This window comes from Amblyomma maculatum, chromosome 3 (assembly GCF_055883805.1).
Source record: "Amblyomma maculatum isolate TAMU_Amacu chromosome 3, ASM5588380v1, whole genome shotgun sequence".
Lineage (NCBI taxonomy): Eukaryota > Metazoa > Arthropoda > Arachnida > Ixodida > Ixodidae > Amblyomma > Amblyomma maculatum.
In genome coordinates, this window is record NC_139346.1 from 32827781 (window position 1) to 32852372 (window position 24592).

The 24592-nt window shown below is 43.1% G+C and overlaps 2 protein-coding genes across 6 annotated transcripts in view; one reads left to right on the forward strand and one right to left on the reverse strand.

Moving 5' to 3' along the window:
* Positions 1 to 19106, reverse strand: part of LOC146194470 (corrinoid adenosyltransferase MMAB-like) — a 30771-nt gene extending 11665 nt beyond the window's left edge. For 3 of the 4 annotated variants that reach the window (XM_084597423.1, XM_084597422.1, XM_084597425.1), the window contains exons 1-5: positions 18948 to 19105; positions 18816 to 18862; positions 17433 to 17578; positions 6469 to 6541; positions 1754 to 1851 (exon numbers count right to left, since the gene is read on the reverse strand). In XM_084597423.1, coding sequence (XP_084453549.1) covers positions 1754 to 1851; positions 6469 to 6541; positions 17433 to 17578; positions 18816 to 18862; positions 18948 to 19015 — 432 coding nt within the window. In that variant the 5' untranslated portion in view covers positions 19016 to 19105. Of the gene's footprint in view, positions 1 to 1753; positions 1852 to 6468; positions 6542 to 17432; positions 17579 to 18815; positions 18863 to 18947 lie in introns of all 4 variants that reach the window. The other variant, XM_084597424.1, reaches the window with a different exon arrangement.
* A 179-nt stretch (positions 19107 to 19285) lies between these two features.
* LOC146194471 (RNA N(6)-adenosine-methyltransferase mettl16) overlaps positions 19286 to 24592 on the forward strand; it is a 28331-nt gene continuing 23024 nt past the window's right edge. Inside the window, exon 1 of one of the 2 annotated variants that reach the window (XM_084597420.1) lies at positions 19286 to 19813. In XM_084597420.1, the coding sequence (XP_084453546.1) occupies positions 19489 to 19813 (325 nt within the window). In that variant the 5' untranslated portion in view covers positions 19286 to 19488. The remainder of the gene's footprint in view (positions 19814 to 24592) is intronic. The other variant, XM_084597419.1, reaches the window with a different exon arrangement.

The window sequence follows — 24592 nt, forward strand, 5'->3', positions numbered from 1 at the left end:
TTTGGATACTATACCTTCTATGTGATTTGCCACTTCCTGCAACTGTGCTTTGTTAAGTTTATGGTTGTCTTTCCCTCTTGCCCTTCTATTGCTGTTGTTGCCCTCCCAAAGCTGATTTTTATATCTATTGTGATCACTTCCCACGCTTTTTCCACAATCTTCATCAATTTCCATCCTCCCTAATCTGTCGTACAGTTTGTGCAACATTAGGCAATAGTCGATAGTGGAATGTGAGTTATTTCTTTCTTACGTTATTTTCCCCTCCCGCTTAATTTCTGCATTTGCTATTACGAGATCTTGAGCCTCACAGAATGCTCCCAGCATCTTCCGTTTCCTCTGTAGCTCTATCAAAGTGTTCCAGGTGGGCATTCACATGGCCCATAATATAATACCTTCCTGTTTTAGCCCAGTTTCCTGACGTCTTTGAATATAAGTTCCAGATGCCTGGCACTCTCCTCAAACTCGAATCACTCCCTGTTCTGAGGCATACAAAACCAACACAGTCTCTTGACCTCCCACTATACCTGGTAGCCAGATAAAGTATGTTCCTTGCAGCTCTCCCTTATCCTTTCCCAGCCTTGCCCCTTTATCAATGCTCCGGGCCCTCCTCCTTTATAATCTTTTTCCAGCCTGTTGCATCCTGTCCAAGTGTAGCCCCTGACATGTGGAGGTTTTTCCATATCCCTTAGGTGTGTTTCGGCATGAAGTTGTCATTTTGCACTTGTTCCCGTACTTCCTCCCATTTAACCCTACTTCTACTGCCTTGCATGTATATAATCCCACACTTATGGCCGGTTTCCTTTTCCTTCTCCACATCCTTGCCCCTCCTCCCTTTGCCTTTGTCACTTCTTGATATGCAGGGGTGTGCTGCGTACCTGCAAAAAAAGCCCGAGGTCCGAGCCCAATCCTCATTCCCGCCCTCCATCCTGTTCATGACGCATAGTGGATGCCCTCAAGTACGAATGAGGTGGAATTTCCACGCAGGAGAACATGGTTGCCAGCACTGTTAAGCCTAGACTGAGCAGATTTACTACAGCACCGACAGTAGGCACACATCTGTAGACGATGCCGATACTACTCCTGATTATTTCTCCAAAATAATTAAGGCCATGTTGGCATTGCTCAGGAATTTTCACCACAAAGGGAAGCCGACCTTTAAGTTTCACACATCGTCTGCTGAGGCTGCACATATCGTGAGCATGAAATGCATTCAGTCAGATTGGCATGTCTCCATAACTCATTTCAAGGCAATTGCATTTTCCAGCATGTGCCAGTAAAGTCTGCCATATGGCACTGCATGCATGACAATAACAAAACTCTTAGTTCAGGTTGACACTAATTTTGACCATGTGACATGGATATTGGATTTAACCACGCAGAGGTCCCTAGTGCGAGCTCCTTAGTGGACATTCTTGCATCTTGCCTCCAAGAATACACAGGTGTACAGTGAAAAGTGTTTAGCAGCCGAAATTCCCCTCAAAAAAGGCCCTGCAGTTAATGCCATCCACCTACTTCCATCAAGCCATAGTTACGTGCAGTGCATGTAGTACCCACCTACGACACCGTGCTAGCATGCACAAGGTAGCCACCCCCACAGTCATTGTAATAGGGAGACAGCACAGGTCAGACATCTTTCCATGAAGGGCATTTGCCACTCTGTTTTTGAGTTGCATCCAACTACCAGGTTCCAGCACAATGATGTGTGAAATAAGAAATTCCAAACAATAGCACAGAGTGGAGTACAAAATCTTACAGGAAGAATAAAGTTCCGGAGGGGTGGCAAGCTTTCAGAATGGGCGTCGATCCACTGCTCCAGCTCCTTGATGTGCTCAGCTGGGAATTCTGTCTTCACTGCAAAGCACAAAAGACATGGTTATTTGTAAGAAAATGCGAAACCAATCAATTCTTAAAGTGCACCTCGTCGCCATAGAACAAAGCTGTGATGTTTCTAAAAGAAGAACTGAAAAGGTTACTAATAATGAAATTCTAAGCAGACATTCTTATGCTGAGCAGGCTACACAGCACTCTCATTACAGCACACACTACGCAATGAAATTAGACCCCAGTTTTTTACAGATGCACTTGCACTGTGTCCTCAATAGCATTGCATGGCTGACTGGTTGTGGAAGCATTTGCTTGCGACCCAAATATTGAATTCATGATAGCAGTCAGTGCTTCGACAGCAACCTTTATTTTGTTCCAAAATTGAAACATGATGTTAACAGTAACAATGGCTTTACGGTCAGATTTACGGTCAGATTTACGGTCAGTGACATCATGCACATTTTCCATTATGCTAAAGTACCTAAAAAAAAGAGCGTCGCATATCTGACCCCTCTGGAATGTAAACATTGAGTACGGACAGTGTTATAAACACTTTTTTTCTGTGTGTCTAAATTAACCTATTCAGACTAGCATAATTATATAAAGTGAAGCTTATAATTACAAAATTATGGTAGTACCTTCAGCATTGCAATGCAGGGTTAATGATGTCCTCCGCTTGGGAAATGCAAACTTTTGTACTTTCACTCATGTAACTGACAGACAAGTAGAACGAGAGGAAGAAGATGGTGTACATGATATGAAAGAGCACTGAACAAGGGTAGAGGGGCAAGCCTCAGTTCGCTGGTCGAGCCAACGTTTCGACAAGTGGCCCAGACGAAAACAAGTCCACTTGTCGAAACGTTGGCTCGACCTGCAAACTGAGGCTTCCCCACCTCTACCCTTGTGCAGTGCTCTTTCATGACAGACAAGTAGCCACTTTTTATTATGTGCCCTAAAGAATGCTTACTAATGGAGCCAACAGCCACTGCGTAGTTTTCAGTACCAACCATAAACTAATAATTAGCAGAATTTTTTTCTTCTATCCGTTTCAGTTTCAACAGCAGGGCGATGGCTATGATGTCAAAGGTCGTATAGATTACATGATGGATAAAAAACTGTGAAATAATCTTTCCTTCATCATGCTGATTCATTACATTGCTAGTCAGTCTAATATCTCAGGAGCCAGAATCCCAAAGTGAAGAAGAAGCTATTAAATTGCACTTCAACTCCTCAATCATGCAACCTGTGCAGAAATTTGACATTATAGCTGTTGTCCAGCTGTTGAAGCCAAAACCATGACAGGTGAAAAAGGAAATTCGGTTATGAATTAAATAGTTGTCATATGAAAATACCACGTGGTGATCCATGCACAAAGAATCAAATATGCAACTATTTACATTTTATATATTTGCATGTATATATTCCTTTAATTCATTTGTTCAAATGAGAGGTCGGTTACAAATTTCACATCCTTTTAATGCAGGAATGCATTTAACTCCTGCATTTTCAACTCCCATTGCCCGCCACTGTTCTGTCCACCAAGGCTACATGACAACCGTAGATGCCCTAGTGAGGCTTCGAGCAGTTTCAAACATTCTCGTATGTTGTTGTAGCATTACTTCAAAATATCATCAAGTGAAGCAGTACTAACTTCCAACAGTCTGTTCGATTCACTACCTAAAGTAATGACATTGCAAAGACACAAGATTGTTAGTCCAGGGCTGTTTCTAGCACGTGTGCTCAAGTGGTGCCGGCCATCTGGCATCAACACCATGATTCAAACAAGAATGACGAGCCCGCTGCACTTGACGGATTCACCTGCGCTGACTTCTTCAAGTGCCGGGGCTTTAAAGCTGATGGCCTCACAGTGTATGAAGGCACACAGGAAACATGTGTACTCATGACAGCAAAGCTGTCGAAAGGCCAACGCTCAGGTGCGGTGACATATGTGCCATGAAGTGCGATGTCAGCAAACGAGATTAGGTGAAAGTGTGTACATACGTTTTGCCAAACACCGCGAAAAATGACGCAAAAGATTTCATGGCCGTGGCTTTTATGAACTGCGTGAATGTGAACACATGCACTGCACAGGCACCGCATGCTCCTCTCATCATCTGTGAAGACTTTATCGTCGGAGCTAAGAACAACCCACTTCAAGCCACTACTAAGTGTGCACCTTGGATTGATTATATTTTTTCATGAAACAACAATGCAACCATCATCAACTTCTTGGTCGGCATGTTCTTACTTCACTTACTACACGTTGTTGCTCACTGCCCTACATGTGGGGTTTAAATACAAGTTTCCTCAAAAACTTCCCTTTTTTTATGGTCAAATAATCTGGGCGTAGCATGGATTAGATCGCTAATTTTTCTACTTTCACTAAGTGCAAACTTGCACTGCAATTGTCCAATATATTAGTCTACCTGCAAATTTTAGTATGCTCAGCTCTTTAACTGCGCAGTATAGAGCAGCATGCAGATCACTGCGTGTCTGCACTGCTAGAGTGACAGGTTTTTCTTTGCGCTGCCACAAAAAGAGCGAAAAATACTGGGGGGACACTTAGGCTCCACCACTAAGGGTACAACACGAGGGCCTTAGTGGTTCCTACCTTCAGCTCCCCTTGCAGATAATCATTTCTGTGCATACCTTTTGCAACTTGCTTGATCACTGATCCCTTAATTCGTGACTCTACTGTTTCACAAATACTCGTTAGAATACAGTCATAAGCTACTACATTATGCAAAGGACTACCCATAAGCAGAACCAAGTCCCCGCTTATACCAAGCCATGCGAACGTGCCTGCATGGTCCCTGGGTAGCTTGTATGAGTAAGGATCCAAAGGTCTCTGGTTTAATTCCCATCTCGTGCCAACTTAGCAGCGTCATTTAGTCTTGTGAGTCGTGACATCAAGCAACCTGCTCACTAATCAGTGGCTATCTATTTCACCTGCAAACTACTATTGGCCAGGGGCATGCACCAATGCTACTGACAAAGACATTAAAATTTTGTTCACATAAACTGAGCTAATAATATCTTAGGGTGCTCAATACAATGTCATTTAACTTGGTACTCAAATGATGATATTGTAATGGATATCCATAAATGTATGTCATAGTTGAGTCCCAAAGACATCAACGGATGGCAACACCACCGCATTTTGTGGCAGCCACCCGCGGCTCAAGGTGCATGTGAGCACGAAAAAATTAAAGAGCATTGCAGAATCTGCATTGGAGTAATGCGAAACCATAGATGCTGCTGTTGGTTGCTTATAGTTGCTTAATTCACTTCTTGTTTAGCCATTTTAGTCTTCGGTACTTTCAAATTACTTTCAAATTACAAATTCAAATTGGTACTTCCTATGCCCTTTTTCGGCTCTACTTCCAGTTGCGTGATGTCACATCATCTACGTCAAATTAATTAACTTCTCGTTTACCCATTTTAGCCTTTGGTACTTTCAAACTGCGTGCCAATCCCTTCCTATGCCCTTTTTTGACTCTACTTCCGGTTGCGTAATGTCACATTAATTCACTTCTTGTTTACCCATTTCATTATTATTAAAAACAGCACAAACAGGCAGACACAAGACAAGGTAAAAGGAAGCTACAGGACAAGCGCTGACTCACAACCCAGCCTCAGCTTTTATTCCAGAGTTGTGAGTCAGCACTTGTCCTGTAGCTTCCTTTTATCTTGTCTTGTGTCTTCCTGTTCGCGCTGTTTTTATTAACAATGGATGTTTACCCACTCATCTAACAAAGTATCTTGGTTACCCATTTTAGTCTTTGGTACTTTCAAATTGCATGCCAATCCCTTCCTATGCCCTATTCGGCTCTACTTCAGGTTGCGTGACATCACATCCTTGATGTCACCCTAATTGAGTGACTTAATTAACTATTTTAACCTTTGGTACTTTCAAATTGCGCAGCAATCCCTTCCCATGCCCTTTTTTGCTCGAATTCAGGTTGCGTGAAGTCACATTCTTGACGTCACCTTAATTGACTGATTTAATTATTTAGTATTTCATACATCTTGACATCACCCTAATTGACTGACTTAATTAACTATTTTATTATTTGATACATTCAAATGTGGTGCCAAGCCATTGGCTAATGAGACCACTTTTGCCTTTACTTTTACATTTTTTTGCCTCTAATTATTTAATTAACTTATTGTCCTAATTATTTTTGGACACATTATATTACCCTCTATCGATTGACACCACTGATTAACCTCTACCACTTCTCAACTACTCACAACTGCTGCGGACGCAATTTTGCGGACAGAAATCTGTGAACATAGCAAAGTAATACTTTCACATTGATAGATTAGAATTGTCACCGGAGTCTGCATGGCTGGTCGCTTGTTCGTGTTCTCCTGCTCCATGCGGGAACCAAACGTTAGTGTATAGTGTCACACAAGGTAGTTACATGAGCCTAGAGGACTAACAACATTACAGTTTGTTTCTTTAAAGGTAATGGGGGGTCGTAAGGGGGGGGGGGGGGGGGGGGGGCATCATATCAGTGTTATTTGATGAAATAGTACTACTAATCTGACACCCACTTCATTTTTTTTCTATTTGTAGCACTTGCACTAATGTGATGCTGGAAGCCCTCATAAGCACTGGAAAGACACAGGTTGGCTCACTTTTGTGTCCTTCAGATGCAGATGAATTTGGTGTCGCAATGGCAGCTTGAAGGTCTTGAAGCAAGCACTGAACCTGCAATCAGGCACAAAATAAATAGTTACATAGAGACTGAAGCTCAAGAGAGAGTTCTAGGAAGAGAGAGATAGTACAAGCTCAACCTAATGTATGTAGTTGAAGAGGCGTAGCCACAAGAAAAAAACACAGCTTTCCTTTAAGATTTGTATCCTTTGTTTTAATTAGCATGAAAGCAAATAATCCAGAGGCTCAGAGCCTAGTGAAATCATCTACCATTTACATTTTTGCATGTAGTGCTTTCATGCTCAAAAAAAAAAAAAAAAAAACAGCATTTAAGCAGAGCGGATTCAAACAAGTCGGGCTCAAATCTGGGTACTCGGGTTCAACAGCCGAGTGCCTTAGCCACTGACCAACTGCGGCGGGTGCTTTTGCTCGTTATAACCAGGTTTAATTGAGCTTGTTTCCATCCGAGAGCGATTTAAAGGCTGTTAAGTCAAGCTTCAAGTACACAGTTTTAAGTAGAGTTACACATCTATCATTTTGTGCGGGGACAGCCTATCAGTACCTATAAACTGTAGCAACAAAGACAGTGTTTCATGCCAGCAGTGGATGATGACAAAAAAAATGTGTTGAGAGTGCAAGCATCCATCTTGTGGCAGCAAGCTGATGATGATGATAATGATGATGTTAAATTTTAATGGCGCAAGGGCGTCTCAGGTTAAAGAGCGCCAAACACAAGGTTAACGGTGTACTCAAGTTTATGTAATGTGATAGTTGTGATGTTTCATGAAAGGATAAGAAACAGTGGTGTATAGGGCCTAAAAATGGATTCTTCTTTCTTTTCTTTTTCTTTATTCAATACTGCGAACCTTGTACAGCTCCAAGCAGGGTGGTAACATGGCAATAAAACAATAATAACAAAGGTAATAAACATCAAAGTGCGGAGAAAGGCAATAATGAATCATTCCAGTCGGTTACTGTGCGAGGAAAAAATGAAAACTTGAATAAATCAGTTCGTGCGAAATACGGCGTCAGCATGTTAGGATGACGGTGGCGCGTATGCCTCGATGATAAAAGCGACAGATATGGTTAAGGGTTAATAGCTAGGTCTTGATTCCAAAGCGCAGAAAGAAACTGCAAGCGTAAACTTTTTCTTCGTTGTTCAAGACATTCAATACCATTAACCTGCATTAATTCAGAGGGTGAGTCATACGGAGAAAATTCAGAGTAAATGAATCTCACAGCTTTTCTTTGTACCTTTTATAAAAGAGTGATATTGTGTTTAGTAAACAGGTCTCAAACAACGCATGCATATTCAAGTTTCGGTCTAATTAGTGAATTGTAAGCAAGTAGTTTTACGCTCGAGGGAGAATTTTTAAACTTATGTCTTAAAAAGTATATAGTTTACGTAAAGCGGAAGAGCAGATGTTATCTATATGTAAATTCCATGACAAATTCGCTTGGTAATATCGCTCGGTAATAAAACAGCGACAATGCTACCTATGTATAAATGCTTCGCGGACAGTGTTTTCGAGGCGCACTAGGTGGTCTATAGTTGAGCATTCTTTCTTAAAACCGCACTGATGAATATTAAAGGGACACTAAAGAGAGAAAGGAAGTTGGTTTGCATCGATAGAATGCCAGTTCCTGATTACAAAAAGACCACTCTTACTGAAAACAGAGCTGTTATAAGGTAGTAAAGAAGAATAACAGAAATACAGGTATCGCCACCACAGCCAAACGGCCGAGGCTCGCAACTACAAATCACGTGACGCGCTAGGGATCCCGGAGGCTGACAAATGCGAATTACGTTGCATGTTTGAATGCGGTAGTATGTTTTTTCTCAAACATGATAACACGCTATTATCATATGTAAACGACGGCGAAAAAACAACGTAAAGGTTGCAAGGCAAATACAAAAATATACTCGGTAAATTACTCTCTTCATCGTTTTATTTATTTCGGCTGAGGCCGTCATTGCGAGTACGCTGTTGCCAAGTTGGCCCTTGAGGGATGCGACGCCGCGGGCCGCGCCGGCTCGCTAGCTATCACGGAGTCTCCGCTTACGTCATAGAGTGCGTCACTCAACTCCAACTACGTAGTTGGAGGCCACAGTTTGAATTCGACCGGCGGGAACAAGAAAAAACCTCAACTTCTTATCGCAATATCTCAGCAATTATTCGATTTTTTGCTGCCGGATATGCGACGACAGTGTCACCAAATGTAGTTTATTAGATTTTCATACCATCTTTGGCTGTCTTTAGTGTCCCTTTAAGAAGTTTACATTATTCTAAAATAAAGGTTAATCTAGTGTTTAAAATACTTTCAAAAGATTTTGCTAAACAACTAGTTAGGGCTATAGGCCTGGAACTCCCAGGGCAGGTCGGTGGCTTGCCGGGTTTTAGGAAAGACACAATTATGGCTTTTTCCCAAGCCTCTGGTATTTTAGCTAGCACCCAGATTTTGTTAAACTTCCGAAGCGCTTCTACAGACGCTTCTGATAGATGGGCGAGCCATCTCATAATGAATCTCATCGGGACCAGATGCAGTTTTTTTACCGCAAGCGGACATTTTTCAGTTCTTGCAGTGTATTCAAAATATTCTATGGTGCGTTCGTGCTGCCCCTCGTGGGAAGCCTATATTTTTCAGCCCTGTACTTGTACTTCAAGATGATGATGATGATGGATTTTAATGGCGCAAGGGCGACTCAGGGCAAAGAGCGCCAGACTCAAGGTTAACTGTGTACTCAAGTTTATATAATGGAATAGTTGTGATTTTTCATGAAGGAATAAAAAACAGTGGTGTATAGGGCCTAAAAATGTATTCGCTCTGTAAAATTGCTAAAAACAATGGTGTATAGGGCCTAAAATTCATTTGCGATATATAATGGATGTGCAATGTATAAGTAGATGCTTTAAAAGATCTCATCCGTCCTCTCAAGGAGGAACGGGCTGAGACCCACGTCGATAAGAAATTCCATGTAAAAAGCCTACTTGTGATAAAAAGTTAAACACCTGTTTTAAAGGAAACATTGGGTTGTCACCAATAAAAATGAATGGGTGTGCAGGTATTTGATGAGTGTACAAGGAGGGAAAATGACATCTCCTTTCTGGTTCCAGTTGTGCACATATAATTAAAACATGAATGACAGTAAGCCGATCACCGCATCTCGAACAATGTGGTGCAGGAGAGTTAAAAGATATGTACCGTCTGTTGCAGAAGTTTGCAGCCCAACGCGCCGGTCGGAGGAGCAGTATCGCACCCGAGAGGCGGCGCTGCGCCCGCTGGCGCTGCCTGTTGACGCAGCTATAAAGAGTAAGGAGGCTTGTTTTCTTCCGCTCATCCCGCGGCTGAGTGAGGAATCCCCCAAGGTGGAATAGACTCCACCTTGGGGGATTCCTCTAAATATTTGACCAACACCATTCCCACTTCGAGTTACAGATCAATTCGCTCTCACCCTACCATCTGTTCTGCCGACCGTCCTGGTTAGCTCAGTCGGTAGAGCGACTACCCCGGAAAGGCGGTGGTGCCAGGTTCGATTCCCGGATCAGGACGAATTTTTCTTTAACTACGAAGTTTCTGAGAAAGCTATACAGCTTTCCTTTGTAGCCGTATGGCTGCGCTTGGGTGGATGCAATGAGTAATTACTCCCTTATTACAAATCTACTCCACCTTGGGGGATTCCCCTAAATATTTGACCAACACCATTCCCACTTCGAGTTACAGATCAATTCGCTCTCGCCCTACCATCTGTTCTGTTGACCGTCCTGGTTAGCTCAGTCGGTAGAGCGACTGCCCCGGAAAGGCGGTGGTGCCGGGTTCGATTCCCGGATCAGGACGAATTTTTCTTTAACTACGAAGTTTCTGAGAAAGCTGTATAGCTTTCCTTTGTAGCCGTATGGCTGCGCTTGGGTGGATGCAATGAGTAATTACTCCCTTATTACAAATCTACTCCACCTTGGGGGATTCCCCTAAATATTTGACCAACAACATAGCATAATTTTAAGCTCCAATTTATGGGCAGACATGAGGTTGTAAAAGAGAGAATTTAGGACTGGGTTCTTACGCCATTTCGAACAAAATAGAGAGGTTAAAATGCTGTGGGAGTCTGTGTAGACTACCACTGTACGTAAGCTTTGTTTTCAATGATGTGTCTCACAGCTAGCAGGATACCATGGCATTCAGCGGTAAATATACTTGTATGTCTGTTCAGTGTTTTTGAAACTGAAAATTGTGGTCCATGTGCTGCACAGGACACTTGAGCAGACTTTGAAGTATCACTGTAATATTCATCAGAAGTGTACTTCGCCTGAAGTGACATGAAGTGCTGCTGTATGGCAATAGGGGATGCGTGCTTCCCCACTTCAAGAAACGACAGGTGACAATTAACACCGTGCATTTCCCAAGGAGCAATTAAGTCTTTTATGGAAGTTGTACGAGGACTGGTAACCGAAACATCCAGATATTCAATATGCATGGCAACTCTGATTGGGTATGGTGGTGTTAGAGATGGTTTTCTTGAGAAAAGTGCTGTGCCAGTTTTGTCAAGCAGGAGCCGGCGACATGGATGATCCAGATGGCATAGTACCTTCATAGCATAAGTTAGGGAAGTAAATTGTCTCCTTCGTTGCAGTGACCATCGGTTCGCCTCGACATAAAGGCTAGCAATTGGACTAGTTCGAAAAGCGCCCGTGGCGAGGCGAAGGCCGAAGTGGAGCACAGGATCGAGCAATTTTAGTGTAGAGGATGATGCTGACTGATAGACCATCGAGCCATAGTCAATGCGTGATAGAACTACACTATTCAGAAGGCTCAGAAGGCAGTCGCGGTCTGTGCCCCATGACCGGTGAGAGAGAATATTTAGCAGATTCATTGCTTTGAGACACTTCAGTTGCAACTGCTTTATGTGGGCAATGAAGGAAAGTTTTTCGTCAACAACTATGCCAAGAAATTTATGTTCCTTTTTAAAGGCAAAGCTCTGACCATTCAGTATAATGTTGGGGTCAGGCCTGATGCCACGCTGCTTAGAGAAAAGTACACAAACTCTTTTCAGAGTTAAATTTAAACTCATTGTCATCAGCCCACCTGGACAATTTGTTTACACCTAGCCGAATCTGTCATTCACAGATGACCAAGTTGCAAGATTTGAAGCTAATCTGGATGTCATCAACATACACATAGAACATCATCAACATAGAACAAGAAATAGTTTTTGGCAGGACGCTTTTTAAAGAGCTCATTTTGACTATGAAAAGTGTGCAACTGAGAACACCACCTTGAGGGACACCATTTTCCTGTATGTACTTGGTTTGAGTATGCATTGCCAACACGAACTTTGAAGGTCCGTTCAGACAAGTAACTTCGTATTGTATTCAACATGTTCCCTGTGATGCCAAGAGAGAAGAGGTCGCGGATGATACCATAGCGCCAAGTGGTATCATATGCTTTTTCAAGATCGAAAAAGACAGATAAACAATGTTGTTTATGTACAAAAGCATCCCTTGCATAAGACTCAAATTCAATGAGCTGATCAGCTGTTGACCGCCCAGCTCTAAAACCAGCTTGGTTTTGATGAAGAAGACCATTGTATTCAAGGAAATAGAGAAGGCGACGATTTACCATTTTTTCAACTGAATTTTTTCACTGCGTACCCACCATTACTAGACGCGGCCTGGCCCTTCTACGGGCTGCGTCAGCATAGGGAGCAGAGGAGAGAACTCTATGTTTCTTCCGCACCTCTCCGTATGATATATTCTCGGTTACCTTCAGATTGATTACTTTCTTTTCGGCCTGAAAGGCCACACAGGACCGTGAGTATGCAGGGTGTGTGCCCTCACAGTTCACACATTTGAAGTCAGTTGCATTGCAATTATCGGTTGCATGGTCATGTGCGCTGCATTTTGCACAGGTAAGACGTCCTCGGCATGTCTGGCTACCATGCCCGTACCGCTGACACTTGAAGCACCTGCGGGGACTTGATATGTACAGTTAGCATCGGATGAATTCCACATTGATGAATTCAAGAAGTGTGCTCTGGTTGAAAGTGAGAACAATATGTTTCGTTTTCATTTCTTCATTCTTTTGCCTGATTGTTATTCTTCGTACTGCTGTTACACCTTGGTTCTGTAGGCCCTCAAGGAGATCTGATTCTGTTTCATTTAAGAGGTCTCGCTCAGAAACCACTTCCTGGCAGCTGTTAAGACTGCGGTGGGGCGATACCTGATTGTCAAGGTGAGCAAATGACTTTGTTATGAGGAGTTTGTCAGCCTGGCTTTTGTCTGGTACCTCTATTAGTAAGTCACCAGATCCTAGTTTTTTTCGCTTTATAGTTAGCCCCAATGATGGCCTTCAGCGAGCTGGCTATCAGAAAGACTGATAGCTCATTTACAGGTTTAGACTCGGATAATGAGCGCAGGACAAGAAACTTTGGAAAGTTCTCAGTTGGTGCGTGATTTTTTGCGTCACTTCGGTGCGACTCCTTTTCGGAGGTCGATCAAGTTTTTTTGATGATTGTTTTTCCATGCATTATGGGTGGTCTAAGGGTTCCTAATAATCTGTCGCCTCTGTTTCACCCTTATATGCAGAGGAAGGTCCCGGAGCCCCTCACCTCGTAGACAGGTGGGGAGCCCGTCGGCCGAGGCTTGACCCCGACCTCGATCGCCACTGTTCACGGTTTCTTCCCTCCACCTTTCAACCCATCTCCACGGTACGGATTACAGCTTCGGTATGGGGGCTCAGAGTCCGTGGTGACACCAAGTACTAACACCTCAATACACAAGGTGCCCCTGCGGGGGGCAGCAAGCTGAGCCAGCGCCTCTTGTCCCCAGAGACTACACTCAATCACTCAACTCTTGTCAGAATTGGTGGAGGTGGTGCACAATCAATTACCAGCTGAACCCTCCCTCACAAACAACTAAATTGTCATACTCTGTTGTTGGGAGCAGGGACACCGGCCACACTGAACCAAGTGCCCTCGGTGTCTTCCATCATCTGCGTCAGGCTAACCTACAATATGATCCAACCTATAATGACATCAATGATTAAGGTTTTTAATGGTTTGATTTAGTTTGGTTTGTGGAGTTTAACGTCCCAAAGCGACTCAGGCTATGAGAGACTCCGTAGTGGAGGACTCCGGAAATTTCGACCACCTGGGGTTCTTTAACGTGCACTGACATCACACAGCACACGGGAGTCTTGCTTTTCGCCTCCATCGAAAAGCGGCCACCAAGGCCGGGATTCGATCCCGCGTCCTTGGGAACAGTAGTCGAGCGCCGTAACCACTGCGCCACCCCGGCGGGGTGGTTTTTAGTGGTGCAGTGCTGCTATCCACATTCTTGCAAAAACCCAATGTTTGAAGCCAATTTGACATTGACCTTTCCGAGAGACTTGCAGGTGTCCACAGAAACAAGCCTGACAGATATTGCACCTTTCCCTTCTTCTAAAGCAATTATAGAATGCCGGTGAACTTTGATGTGGTCAAGTTGGTTGTGTTCAATTGGGGGCGAGCGATGTATCGTGAGCAGCAACAATGCTCAGGTTTTCACATTTCTCCACTGCAGATTCTGCAGTGTACACATCCAATGTGTGGTCTGGAAGCATGGCAGCCTGATTTATTTATTTATATACCCTAAAGGCCCTTTCAGGCATTACATAGCGGGGGAGAAGTCACATGAACAAAGTTTGTTATAACAGGCACATAAGTAACAATTGCACTTAAGGATCAGAGAGGAGGAAAGAAAGGGAGGAAAAAAAAAACAAGTCATACCGGTCGCTATTTTTCCTTTTTTTTTTTATCCAGTAGTTATATGACCTAAGCAATTTTACATGCTCTGAAGAAACGAGGTATGCACGCGCTTAATACCAAGCAGTAGGCTGAAATGAACAAGAAATAACACAGCACTACACATCAAGGAAAAAAAGTAATGAGCACTGCAAAATATTATTAAGAAAGTTGTCAGTTTAACATTCAATTCCCTCCAAAGCCTTGAGGAATGAACTATGGTCAGGTATGGTAGCGACATCTGCTGGCAAACTGTTCCATTGTGAAATAGCAAGTAGCAGTGGTGAATATTTAAACAGATTTGTGCGCGCATGTACGGGGTTGATTTTAAATAGATGGTCTACGCGAGCAGATATGTGGGGGGCAGGGCAAAGGAACGTTTTTCGAAAGTCTGATGAACCATGATATAGATTGTGCATGAAAGATAGGCGGGCATTTCGTCGCCTAGTCTCAAGGGGCAATAAATTAAATCGTTGCTTGATACTGTTTACGCTAGTTGGGTAGGAATAATCGTGGGCAATAAACCTGGCTGCTTTACTCTGTAGAGATTCAATGGAGTTTGCTAAGTAAGCTTGATGAGGGTGTTAAATGATGGATGCATATTCAAGCTGAGACCTGACAAGTGTTGTATAGGCTAGGAGTTTCGTTTTTTCATCAGCTTGATAGAGAGTGCATTTTAGAAAGCCTAATGTTCCATCGGCCTTGTTGATAATGTGTTCAATGTGAGTATTCCAAGTAAGGTCAGAAGATAAATGTACTCCTAGGTATTTAATGGATGATACATGTTCAATGGCATCGTTTCCAATGAAATAGGTATAAAGGACAACGCGTCGCCTTTTAGTAAACGTTTGAGCTTTAGTTTTGTCAGTATTTACTTGCATTAGCCACGTTGTACACCAGTCAGAAATAATGTTTAAGTCATCCTGTAAGATAATGTGGTCACGAGGGCTTTTAATGGGACGGTAAATGACACAATCGTCTGCAAACAAACGAATACTAGAGGCAATGTTATAATGTAGGTCATTTATGTACATGAGAAAAAGAATCGGTCCTAAGACGGAACCCTGAGGTACACCCAATTTCACTGAGACAGGAGCAGAGGCATTTATGTTAAGGATGACAGATTGAGAGCGATCAGTTAAAAAATCCTTGATCCAGTCAATGACCCCAGGGGATAAATTCATTGCATTAAGTTTATGGATTAGGCGAAAGTGAGGAACGCGATCGAAGGCTTTAGCGAAATCAATAAAGATGGCATCAATGGGATGAGTCGAATGAACAGAATGGTGAAGATCAGTGACCAACTCAAACAGCTGCGATTCGTAGGAACGTCCACGTTGAAACCCGTGCTGATTAGAGAAGATGAGCTTACAATTTACAAGGTACTGCATGATTTGAGATGCTATAATGTGCTCAAGGAGTTTACATGAAACGCAAGTGAGCGAAATAGGCCTGTAATAGTGAAGTGATTTTTTGTCTCCAGACTTAAAGACAGAAATGACATGAGCAATTTTCCAATCCTTAGGCAATTTGCCTGTGTCAAGGGAGTACTGGAACAGCCTGCACAGCAGTGGTCCGGAGATGTGTTTGGTTAGTTTTAACAGTTTTGTGGAAATTCCATCAGGTCCGGGACTAAAGTTCGAAGGCAACACAGTAAAATTACTTTTAATAATTGAGTCACAGCAAACCTAATCCTCTCAAAACGCCCTGCTGCTGCACGATATTCCATGATTAACTGAGTTAAACTGTCTGTATTTTTGAAAGATTTGCTGGGATCTTAGCAGCATGAGAGTACACAGCAAATAAGATGACATGCTTAAAATCAAGTAATGCCATTTTTATCCAACGCAAGTCAGAAAACTTTGGTACATGGATCACGAAGCATACATACCAATCAAGAAAATAGGATGTGCTTCTTGGATGTTGAGTACTCATCGTTCTGCGCTAAGAAAGCTTTCCGCCAAGCACTGCTTGCTCTGATGTACACAAGTCATCATGCCCAAGGCTGAGAAAATTGATGTACACACACCCTTAAGGAAGTCGATGAGCAAGCATTTGAAATGCTGCTGATCCAGAATCCTCACACTGTTACTGATGTGACCAACCAAGAGTAAAATTTCAGTAAACTTACACGGCAGTGCCTCTTATTCTGGTAACCAGATGAGACGTTGCCAAGATATGATACATGATATTTATTTGTTGTTGCTCAATCCAATCAAAGAATTCTTGTTTGAGAATCCCACACAACAGCTTTTGTTGATTCAATATGCCCAGGAGTCATCATCTCAGCTTGCTCCCAGAATGCACTATGTCATCCAGGATCAGGTTGCAAACAAATAAGTTGGCAAGACCAGGATTTGTGATTATGAATAACCAATAAAAAGCAAATACTCATCTTCCTTATATCACAGACAAAATGAGCCAACAACAGATTGTTACAAGAAGCACATTCTATTCCCCGATGTTAGCAGTGTGTCCAGGTCTGTCCTCTTAGCAATCAGAGACCAGGCTAATGCAAACGTGCCATATGTGGTGTGTGGGCTGGACAGCTATTGATTGTGGATTGGGTGTGCATAAAAATGTGTCTTATTTGCACACGTGTGGTTAGGCGTGGTCCACACAGCACCACCACTATTTCAGCATCAGTTTTCGTCGCTCACTTCTCTTTGGGCCACGGCTCTTAATTGGGTTAGTTTGTTGCTAGATTCGGACATAGTGTCTAGTGCACAAGAAAGACGCACACAGTCCTGTTCCCCTACTTTCTGTCTGCGTCTTTCTTGTGTGCTAGCCACTATGTCTGAATCCCTTTGGGCACCCCTTTTTGTGAACTCATGAATGATGCAGTGACACTATGGGGAGCAGCGGCTCTTGTGTCACAGTGCAAGCTGATTGCATATGGTCGACTGTCAAAAAAATTGGTTTCCTCTTCCTCCCAATAAGAGTTCCTCTCTTTCGTCTTTCTCATAATATGCCATTATATTATAGAGAAGTACTGCATGCTGTCTCCCTTTCGCCGCATATGTGGAACAAGAAGGAAGGAAAAACAGGAAAGAAGGGAAGGAGTTGCTGGCCTAAAAATGGGCACAGCTAGATATTGCGGAAAGTTCTCTGCCCCATATGAGGAATTTAGGGCCTTAAATTTCTTGCTATTGGCATTCGAACTCTCACCCATTTTAGTTGCTTGCTGACCTCCGGATGTCCGAGCAAAGAGCGCACATATCCTATGTGCGAGTTGAGCTCATCGGTGGCGCCCAGTGCTTCAAACACAGCATCATCTTTACGCCGCCGCTGGCCCGTAAACGTGGCCGATGTGCCTGCATGCATGTGCCACCCAAAAGCAATAATGGCTACAGCAACTAGACGATTGGATGTATGAAACAGTATTAACGGTTCTCAAGGAGAACAGGCACATGCTCTACCAGTATTTCAAAGGGGTCTGAGACACCCCACACTCAAATGTATAAAGACTGCAGGAATATGAAGCAGGCAGCGTTTTTTTTTTTTTTTTTTTCAGTTGTTTTTAGAATATTTCTTCTCATTCTTTCTGCAATTTCGCAGTGTCTTTTAAATATCAGAGCCATTAAATATCTTCTGAAACCCAAAACAAAGAACAATAATTTCACCCCTTTTTACAAAATGATGTGCGAAGCAGGCTGCCAACCACTTTCTCTCTCTCGTGCTCGAATCACTTCCCTTTCCGAATGAACCAGACTTTAAGCACTGCACATACTTAATCAACGGAGCGGGAGAAAGTGACTACAAAGCCCACAGAATAAGCACGGCTTCTCGGGAAGTAACTAGAAATTTCGACGGGCAAATACAGACTGCGTAGCGGACTATGCAGTGACTAAATTAAGCGATCCGCTGTTTTCATGTTCCGAAAAGTTTTAGCCAGCTCTATAGCTTATTTGCAACTGCGAGAATGTTGATGCTGCGCTGCGACCCGAAAGACGCATCACAAACGAGCATTGATGCAATGCTTACGATCTAGTGGATTTTAGAAAGCATATATTGCGGTCCATATAGACGTACGCAGGGAAGGAAGGGCGTCCCCCCTAATCCTTCAAGGGGGGCGCAATTGTTCGCCTCTTGCCTTCACTCTGTCGGACCTGTGCCGTCGTTTTTAAAAGTGCTCAGCGTTCTCTGAACTCGTGCTGTTACGTTTCAAGACACATTTTCCTCTGGAAAGCCGGAGACTCAATTAAGGAACCGTTATGGGAGAAGCACATCGTCGAGTATTTTTTAATCTTGCAATGGCGAAGCTATTTTGTATGTGTTGCTATTCATCACTACAAAATATAAATGTTTTATAACCATTCCTCATCTTCGCGCTGTGTTTTGGCTGGGGGAGGCTCTTGGGTGAAAGTTGGCTCCCCCTAATGCAGAACCCTGTGCACGCCTATGATGCGGCCTACGGAGACGCAAGTGCAGATTCCTAATGGATACGCACGCCAGCACAAGGAGGTCACGAATTCGTGCTTCATTATCACTTAACATAATCGCCAGAGCGAAAGCAACAGTACCGGGAGTCTGCACCGGCTACAAGCTCACCTTTGTCGCCGGTCCGGGTGTAAATCTTGGGCCGTGAGTCGTCAGAGCTGCACGGAGAACCGCAGGATGTATTGTACGCACCACTTGTATATTTGCTCCGTTAGAAAAGTACTCAAAAATTTTCAACGTCACCTCATCAAGCGTGCGTTCAATGTCCTAGTGGCCACAAGAGGGCGAGCGATATAGCGTAAAGCGAACATTTATATGCGCCAAAAGTCTCTTGAAGAAACTTCTCACTAGTAGCAGACTGAAAAAATGCGGTTGACGTGCGAACTTGGATTGGATCAACCATGGCGGAGTCTTTGGCTTAGCTCTATAATGGTTCACTCCATGGGTTCACTCACTATAAAACAGTTCTTTAATTTAAAACAAGTTTAATGCAGTGCCATAAAAATTAGATTTAGAAAAATATGACTGAAGTAACTGCTTTTATATTATCTCAAGCGTCTTCAGTTTGCTACTTGTAAACAGCGCCATCACGTACGCCTCGTCTGCTAGTCGGACATGGCGGAACCGCGGAACTTTCGACGTGTTTGCGCTTTTAGAAACTGACAACGCTTTCAGTTGCTGAGTAGACGTTGCTGGCCTTTTAAAGCAAACTAAGGCGATTGAATTGCACTGCAGGTCATATTGAGCTCGATCGCGGTCAGCTACACAGCATACTTACCTCGCCATGAAGAGAGACGTGCTGCTTATGCACGAGCGGAGCGTCTTCCGCACGCCGCCCGATTTCACTGTTCTGGCCGACAAGTACTTCGACTTCGCCCAGCACGTCAGCTACAATACCCAGGGCAAGGCAAAACTCGACTTCAAAGATGCCGATTCCCAGCGCGCTCTGTCCCGTACGCTGCTGAAGCACTTCTTCAACCTGGACGTTCAGCTGCCGCCTGGTCGACTGGTTCCGGCGGTGCCGCAGCGCCTCAACTACCTGCTCTGGGTCCAAGACCTAGTAGAGAAGGTGCTGGAGAGGAGGGAAGACGTCACCGGACTCGATATCGGTGAGTACCATTGCGCTTGATTAGCCGGGTGTCGGTGTCAGAGCGCGCTTAATTACGTGCTTCATTCTACGCCTGGGAGACCCTTCTTCGAACCTCGAACCCAAGAGCCCGACAATAAATCGTTCGACTGGCCGACTATGCCGCCAGGGTCTAAGAACTACCGGCCTGGAGACTGTCCCAACCTTCAGAATCTAACGCCGAAGCGCGCGATACATGATCTATTGGTAACAGCTCTCTCTTCTCGAAGTTCTCTCTCTATCTCGTTCTGTTCATAGTGCAAGTGCGCATACTGTACTCGTGTTGCGGCTTCGCTTTCTCTTTGTCCGATCGCGTTTTTTCTTGATTATTCCGCGGTCGACGTCTTAATTGAGCGTATGTTAAGTATTTTTCGAAACAATATCATATTAAAATGCTCTATCCGCCTCGCGAATCTTTCATGCAGCCAGTGCGCTTAACCGCTGAACGCCATCGTCTGCGACAACCGCATCCTGCGATGACTTTCCACATTCTTCATGCTGCTGCACATGCAGTCACATACACTTGAGCCATTCCAATCACTAAACAATGAGACCCTAAAACAATCATCACTTTAATGTCATCTTTAAAAGCAACAAGGTTGAAGGAAAACAATAGTAATACTTGACTCACAAGGAAACCGGAAGACCGTTGTGGCAAGCTTGGGTGCATTACCTTCCGCTTGCGGCTCTCCAGTTAGGAAGCCAGAATTCTGTTCCTCCATGATTCTGGTGCTGTGATTTTGCTAGCCATTTTCTTCCGCTTCCTGTTTAGGAAAGGTTGATGGAATAACGTCCTGTGCGGCGCATGTGCGCATGTGGTGTCCTTCTCTTGTGTTGTTTTCTTTGCAAAATAGTGGTTTTGAACTCATTATTATGGCATCTTAAATTTGAAAGTTTCCCTCAGCACTGTTTCAAACAGTTGATTAGGTGCAATTACATAGCAGTTTATCACTTTTCTGTGATGTGGTTGAGCAAGAGTTCTGTAAGAGTAATTCACAGCAAATTTATGTGTTCAGGTTGCCAAATGTTGCAATCTGTTAGTGAAAATATCTGTGACTGCTGTTCACTCTGGGGAAGACAAATGGGAATGCCAGTAAGGGAAGAGAGTGAGGACGTGAGGTGAGGATGGTATAACTAAAGTCCCTCCATGACAGGCATTTAGGCCTGTCACACACGAGGTCTCTAAGTGTAACACACACACACATATGCTTTAGGGATGGGCTTGCAGGTACTGGTGCGGACAAAGTAAACGAAGAGCGCTATTTGCTTCTAAAATTTTTCACGTGTTGCATAGCTGAAACTGACAGTGGTGGTATGTGCAAACTGGTAGTAGTCTCCAGTGGCCTTTCACTTCGACAAATCTTGTTTTCTTATCTCCAGTGCAGAAGGTGTGATTTTAATTTGAACAGAAAAGCGTGCTCCGTTTACTTATTTCCGCACCTGTACATAACAACACAAGGTAGAGTCTGCTATGCACTGTCTTTGGCTGGCTTTGGCCCAGAGGTCCAGAAGTCTCCTCTTGGCAGGAGTCCAACTGTTTCAGTGCCCTCCTCTCGTCTGTGTAATAATAATACTCACAAAGAATTTGAAAAACAGTCTCTGGTGTATTACTGAGTGAGTAAATCATGTACACAGTTTTATGGAAGCAGCTCTTCATATATATGCATTGCCAAGAATTTACCAAATATTGTTTTTTCTCCATTTCTCATCTGAAGTGGAAGCCAAAACCAAAAACCCATGCTGAGTCTGTAAATGATGTTACGGTGAACTAGAGTAGACTGTTTAGCTGATGAGGTCTCTGCTATCCCCAGAAATGTTGCCTGTTTCATTCCGCCTTCAGGACAGTATGATCACAGTTCCGGCCAAAACCAGTGGATTACTGTGGAATTTGAGTGGTGCAATGTCTTTTTTGCTTAAAGCACTATCTCAATTTATTAATAGCTGCACTGCCAAAAAGAAACATTTTGTTGTTTTATGCACAAGGAACATACCGCAACACGCAAAACCAACTTTGTCCGCAGACGAACTTGACAGCACAATAGCAACACATTCAAAAGTATTAACAGCAATACTGCTTCTTCATTCACTTTTAGCTCGGACAAGTACTTTATTTAAAAAGTCTCTCCCGTCCTCTACTCTGTCTTTTCTAGATCACTGGGATGACATAGTGCCAATAATTTGAAGTGCTGTAATATTTATTTACTTATGCAGTACTATGTTGTAGCATAGTTAGTAAGCTTGTAACATTGCCTGTAAGCAATTATTTCTGATTGAAGCTTCTCTTTAGAATTAAACTGTTCGTGACCATATATTCTGCAGTACCTGGGAATCCACTGGAGTGATAATTTGATTTGGAATCTGTCCTGCAGTGCCTATCTTGAGTCACAATGGTGCTAGGCCTTGACCAGGATAAACAACACAGAAGATAATTCTGCTGCCTTGCTAGATGTCCAAGATGTGAAGTTGACCTTCTGGCTAATGCTCATTTTGGGCTGTATCAAAGTCATTGCTAAAGCTGTCTTTGCCGTTCACCCACCAACAGAAAGGAGATACCCTGTCCACTCCAATGGCCCAGGAGATAAGCGCATCTGATTGCCTTTCTAGGGGCAGGAAGATTTTTGCACTGGCTTCTGATTGTCTGTATTCATGTCCAAAGTGCCAGTCAGTGGTTGGTAATAAGTGTAAACGGCACATGATAAATTGTCTGCAAGGTGCGTAGTTAAGGTGCAAAGTTTCTTGCAAATGCCAAGATGAAAATATTGTCAGCACAAAGATTTGTCAGGTAAATAGGTAACATTGCTAAGGTTAAATTTATGGTATGGAATGCCAGAATGTTATGTAACGCGAAGCAGGTAGTCATCTAAAAGGAATAGTGAGGGCAACTGCATGTGGTGTCTTTTAGTAAAAATAAATTATTTGGTTCTTTATGGTTATGTTAAAAAGTTGAAAGTAAATCCTGGAGCGGAGCCGGCCGCGTCGTCTGCTAGCCTCGTGTTTCTATGCAGTCCTCGTGTCATGAATTCGTTTTCTCACGGCGCTTGCATCGTTGCATCAACAGCATCTGCTGCCAATGCACTATGGCACAAACTACGGGGCGTCTCCAACAATTGTTTTTGCTTGGGTAGATGTTCGAAAGCTTTAAAAAAAATGGGCTGGAGTCAGTCGTCCCAGCTCGGCAAGCAATACGACAGAGCATACTGTTCAAGTTCACTTCATGTTAACAAATCGCTTGTCATTACTGGCTTATATTTTGACATGAAAGCATTTGAAATAATATTGGCGCATTGTCGTGAATTTTCTGAAGATTACTGTTATTACCATTTAAGTACAGGAAAACTAATATACGTAGGTTACAGAGTAAACCTTTAATAGTTTATTTACTTAGTGCAGGGCTGCATACCTTTATGGCACTTAATTTTTGAAGCCATTAATAGGTCCTGAGGGCAAAGTAAAGATATATATTAATAGTGCTCGATAAAAGCAGCATCTCTAAATATTTTGTCCTTTTACCTAAGCGCATAAGTTTTACGAAACGAAGATTGTAAGTGCTCGATTTGTCCGTTTCACCCACTTCCTTGAAGCCAAAAATAAATAAATGAAAGGAATCAAATGCTCATGATAAAAAAAAAACTTTTATAAACAGAGAAATAAAAAAAAAAGAAAGTGAGGTCAGTGTCGCAAACTGGTCTACGCTGGCCTGAAAAAGAAAAAAAAAAAAAAAGACCTCCAAAAGGTAGCATCCAGACCTGCAAACAAGACAAAATCAGGAAACAGAAGCGGAAAAGCAAAGAACAGCAGCAAAACAACGAATGTGCAAAAACGACAAGGAACCCGCAAGGCTAATCCCACCTGTAGTCAGCAACAACCTTAACGGATATACAACAAAATGATAAAGTGCGATGGGAGAGACAGACTTACAGAACATAAAAACATAGGAAAAAAGAGGGGCTGGAGTAAAACAGTAAAAAGGATAGTCCACAACAAATAAAAATAAAATTGGGTGGGAAATAGAGCTTGGCAGTCTCCTACGGCATTGAGTAGGTTCACAAAAATCCACAAAGAGAAAGAAAACTATAATAAGGAGGAGAAGAATGAAACAGAAAAAAAAATAAGAGAAAATGCTGATAAACCAAACACAAGGGAGACAGGAAGAGAAAGACAAAACCTAGAAGCCAGGCTAGGCTTTCCTAGAAGGCCAAGGTCTAGGAAAGCCTAGACAAAACAAAAGAAAAAGAAAAATGCTAGAGAACCTAGACTGATGCAAAAGACGTCTGTCAATACACCAGGGTACATTAATCCCGAAAAGGCTAGGTAAGAGAAATGCTGGAAGAAAATTCCTAGAACAAACTACTGCACCACTATACCGGACAGGCCTGACAACAGCAGCATAAGAGGCAAAAAAATGTCACATCACAGAGGGATTAAAAAAAAGAATTTTCATAGAATTATGCATGGCGCTCATGCAGACCTGGCTCCCGTGAGGGATGCTTTAACCATCGGGGCGCTAATTTTGGCATCACCTATTAATATCATAACGCAGTTGCGTTCTCGGATCCCGTTCCCATCGCAAATTATTCAGCTTTGAACCAGCGAGCGTTCGCGACCTATCAGCGTGCGTCTGTCTCGCAACATGGAAGTCCTGTGTTCGACTTAGACCTCCGCTCAAAGTTGACTCAGTTTTTCTTTCCGCTGAATTTTCTTCCTTCAGTTACAGAACTTCTTTACAAATTTAGCATTAATCTGAACATTTCAAACTGCTCCT